Source organism: Wyeomyia smithii, unplaced genomic scaffold, assembly GCF_029784165.1.
Source record: "Wyeomyia smithii strain HCP4-BCI-WySm-NY-G18 unplaced genomic scaffold, ASM2978416v1 HiC_scaffold_107, whole genome shotgun sequence".
Taxonomy (NCBI): Eukaryota; Metazoa; Arthropoda; class Insecta; order Diptera; family Culicidae; genus Wyeomyia; species Wyeomyia smithii.
Genome location: NW_026598988.1, coordinates 1 through 4,158, shown reverse-complemented (window position 1 = coordinate 4,158; position 4,158 = coordinate 1). Strand labels below are relative to the sequence as shown.

General features: G+C 32.3%; 1 protein-coding gene across 1 annotated transcript; it reads right to left on the bottom strand.

Moving 5' to 3' along the window:
• Positions 1-3,028: 3,028 nt before the first annotated feature.
• Positions 3,029-3,662, bottom strand: LOC129733684 (uncharacterized). Its single transcript, XM_055695234.1, has 2 exons — positions 3,429-3,662; positions 3,029-3,283 (listed from the first exon to the last, which is right to left on the bottom strand). Exons 1-2 carry the CDS (start codon positions 3,660-3,662, stop codon positions 3,029-3,031), a joined length of 489 nt encoding a protein of 162 aa, XP_055551209.1.
• Between the last annotated feature and the right edge of the window lie 496 nt (positions 3,663-4,158).

The window sequence follows — 4,158 nt, the reverse complement described above, 5'->3', positions numbered from 1 at the left end:
ACATTAGTAATGCTGTAGGGACCTGTAGCCGGCCCTGGTCGATCACTAATCAGCGTGCAGCTTAAGCGCCACTCCGTTAGGAGACTGCACGCCACGCTATGTTTGCCCGGTAAGACTCCCCTACGGGTCAGTCAAAGTTGCCATAAAGAGAAGGAATCAGGATCGGACCAGATAGGCTAATAAATTTAAGGCTCCAAAAGCGGGTAGAAAACCCTTCTATCAGCCGGCAGAAATTTTCAACACCTACGTAAACGCATAGAAAGCTTGCGGTAAGGAATCACCCATACCTTGATGATATCATCACAAGCAAAGTCGCTATTTGCCGCTAGACGGCGCAAACATCTCGAACAATGAGCTTTGCTCGGCATTCAAATTCCGCCACGCGGAAGACACAACGAACCGAACTACACGAATACGAATGACGTGAACATATTAGAACGTACTAAATCCTTCCAGTAAACACATTACATCATTTGTTTAACTAATCAAACCGATTATTGGAGACAACAAAGGACAGGTTTGTATTTTATATTACTAGCATGCTTTCATGTGTGTTGTATTGGTATAGAGCAAGATTGCGCCAAATCACCGATGGTCGAATATCGACCATTTTTGATTTGAATGAAACTTTGCACCAGAGCTGCGAAAAGTCAATATCATACTACTGATATTACGCCAAAATGATGCAACACCAGAATCAGCCAACTACGATGCATGGTTCATTACAAAAGAGTTTGCGTTGTTTCGATGATTCTCTTAGCGTCAACTCTCAATCTCATTTTTTCTTGCTATCTCTCTCCATCATTCGGGTATGGCTGTACTGAGATTGAACCAGCAGAAATATCAAGTTCATTTTGACAGCATGATGTTATGAGGATAGCAAACATAAAATCAATGATTTTTCTTCAATTGATATGTATGATATTGATATATGGTCGGCGTGCGATCACACTGAACTAAGCACCGTTTTCTTAGATGAGTTATTGACACCCAGTGGATATGAGAAGTAATAATCTATCTATTATGAAGTGACGAAATCGTTTGAGCATTTGATAACGATATTATAACAAAAATTCTCTGTAGCAGCTTGACTACACAGCAATTGCGGCGGTTAATGTTTTTCGACGCTTGGTTCGGTTTGGCTGCACGCCGACTAAAAGCATTGACAATAAACTACTATTACTTCGTTTTGTAACTGAGCGTATTTTAGTTTGGTACATTTTGAATCTGTATGATCGTTCATTTTTATTCTCAGTAGAGAATATGCTTTTTCATAGCACGCCGACTAAAAGCATTGTCAATAAACAACTATTAAGACTCGAATACACACACGGCGTAATGACGTCTTCTCCATACGAATTAAAAGGCGTAAACGCGCCTTCCGTTGGGACGCCTTTCAACCAGAACCTTCTAGCTTTGCCTTCTTGTGAAGAAAGTAGTCGTTCGCCGCCTTCGGCTGCGCACTTGACTGCCTTCTGTGTAGACGCATCGTGCCTTCCACACGGTCTTGTGTCGCCTTCTTTTGGCGAAGGCGTCAGGAAGGCGTTGTCACGCCGTGTGTGTATTAAGGCCTTTACTTCGTTTTGTAACTGAGCGTAATTTAAGTTTGGTACATTTGAATCTGTATGATCATTCATTTTTATTCTCAGTAGGGAATATGCTTTTTCATAACACCAATTGTAATAAAAAAATTCTATTAATTTTTTTCAAATGATCTCATATCTGAAAAAAAATATTGCATTTTTATTTGCTCTTTGACAGCATGAGTTTATGAACTTGACTCTTGATTATCGTGCTTGTTGTAGCTTAAACTAAAAACAGTGTTAGTTCGCGGCAAAAAATGAATCACGGGTGGCAAAACAGAAAACTTTTAAATATGTATGGGTATGTATATTTATATACAGATCCTGTTAAATTTTGGCACGATTAAACTTTGAAACTGTTCAATTTCGGTTCGGAACGGTTTTGCTTTTCTCCTAGTTTTCATTCATATTTTTTATTAACGAAGAGGATGGCCAGAGTTAATTGACTGGTTTCGGATATATGGTCGGAATATGTTTCAGTGACATGGTAACGATGATCAAAGCAGTGCTTAGAAGTGCTTAAAATCCTACCATGCCTCTCATTGTAAAATGTAAAAATGCGGACTTGTTCCGGTTGTGTTCCGAATACTCGGGGTTGTTGTGCCAAAGCCCATTATGCGACACCTATAACGTCTGATTTGAAATTATAAACCTAGTTCATTGGTGGCCATATCTTGAGCTGGGGTCGTCACGGACCGCTTAAAAAGTAAAAAAAAAATATTAGTTTTTGGCATGATGAAGAATTTGGGCGTTCTCCGGAACCGGTTGACCGATTCGGGCCATTCACCTTGGCAATGTAAGGACTATAATACTTTTCTTTTCGGTTTCTGTTGTTGAGTTTTAATCGATTAATAGAGAGAAGGAAAACTGGAAAATATGCTCGCACATTGGCTTTCGTTTTTTTAGGCAATTGTGTAAATGTATATAATATATATATATATATATATATATATATATATATATATATATATATATATATATATTATAATATATATTATATATATATATATATATATATATATATATATATATATATATATATATCTATATATATATATATATATATATATATATATATATATATATATATATATATATATATATATATATATATATATATATATATATATATATATATATATATATATATATATATATATATATATATATATATATATATATATATATATATATATATATATATATATACGCTCGGGAAAAGTTCAGTTCAGGTTTTTTGTTTTTTTTGAGAATTTGAAAACAAACAAGAATAATTAATTTTAGCTAACGATTTTTTTGTTACTTTCTTATTAAGTTCGACATGTAAATTTTAATTTTGTTGATCAACATTTTCAACATCCTTCCAATTATATAATGATGAAACAGCCTGCTGAAACAAATCTTTATTCAGTTTTATTAGCAAAATATTAGCTAAAGTCCCGTCCTTAAATCAAATTAAATTGATCCCATACATTGTAGGAATGATTCTGTCGTGACTCCAATCCAATGGACTGCATTTGTTGAAGGAAATTTGATTCGTTTGGATATTGATCCGTATCGAGAGATCCTCCGAACATAGCTGTGAAATAATCGTCGAACTCATCTATGCATCCCAATTCTGATGACGTATCGTTAGCGGCGTTAAGAGACGATGGTGATTCTAAGTCGTGGATACGTTTCCACGTATCTATGATGAATCCCTGAATAATACATAATTTATGATACATACTTTGAAACTTTGAAACAACGTTCTTTTATTTAATTTTCAACTATTTCTCTAAATTTATTAATTTTTATTGAATACTTCCTACTTTCATATACACGCATGTAGACAATATGAGTTACCTGAATTTCCTCTTTTTCTTCAGCAGTAAACACTGTCGATCCTCGATAGTTGAACCGAGGGTCAAGAAACAAAGCCATTTTAAAGGCTCGTGATTCACGAAGAGTAGCTAACCGTTTATTTAAAGATGTCAGTATACTAGCAACAAAAGGATTGTTTTTAACCTTTTTTATTTCGCTAGTAGCCATCAACCAAGCCATATAGAAGTCAGACAACGAAACGTGCGTTTCTTGCATTTTTTTGGTACATATGTATAACGGACGGAACGCATCGTGATAGGAGTTTATGAAATCCCAGTGGCTGGATATATCTTCAAATAAATGGATAAATAAATAAATGAATCAATGAAAAATGGATGAATAAACAAACAAAAAATTAAAGAATTAATGGATGAAGAATTGAATGAATAAATAAATAAATAAATAAATAAATAAACAAATAAATAAAAAAATAAATAAATCAATAAATCAATATAAAATAAATTAATTAATTAATTAATAATTAATGAATCAATAAATAAATAGATAAGGAAAATAAATAAATAAGAAAAATAAATAAATAAATAAATAAATAAATAAATAAATAAATAAATGAACAAATAAATAAATAAATGAATAAATAAATAAATAAATAAATTAATTAATTAATTAATTAATTAATAAATTTATAAATTAAAAAATAATAAATAAATAAAAGAATAAATAAATAAAAAAATAAATATATTAATAAATA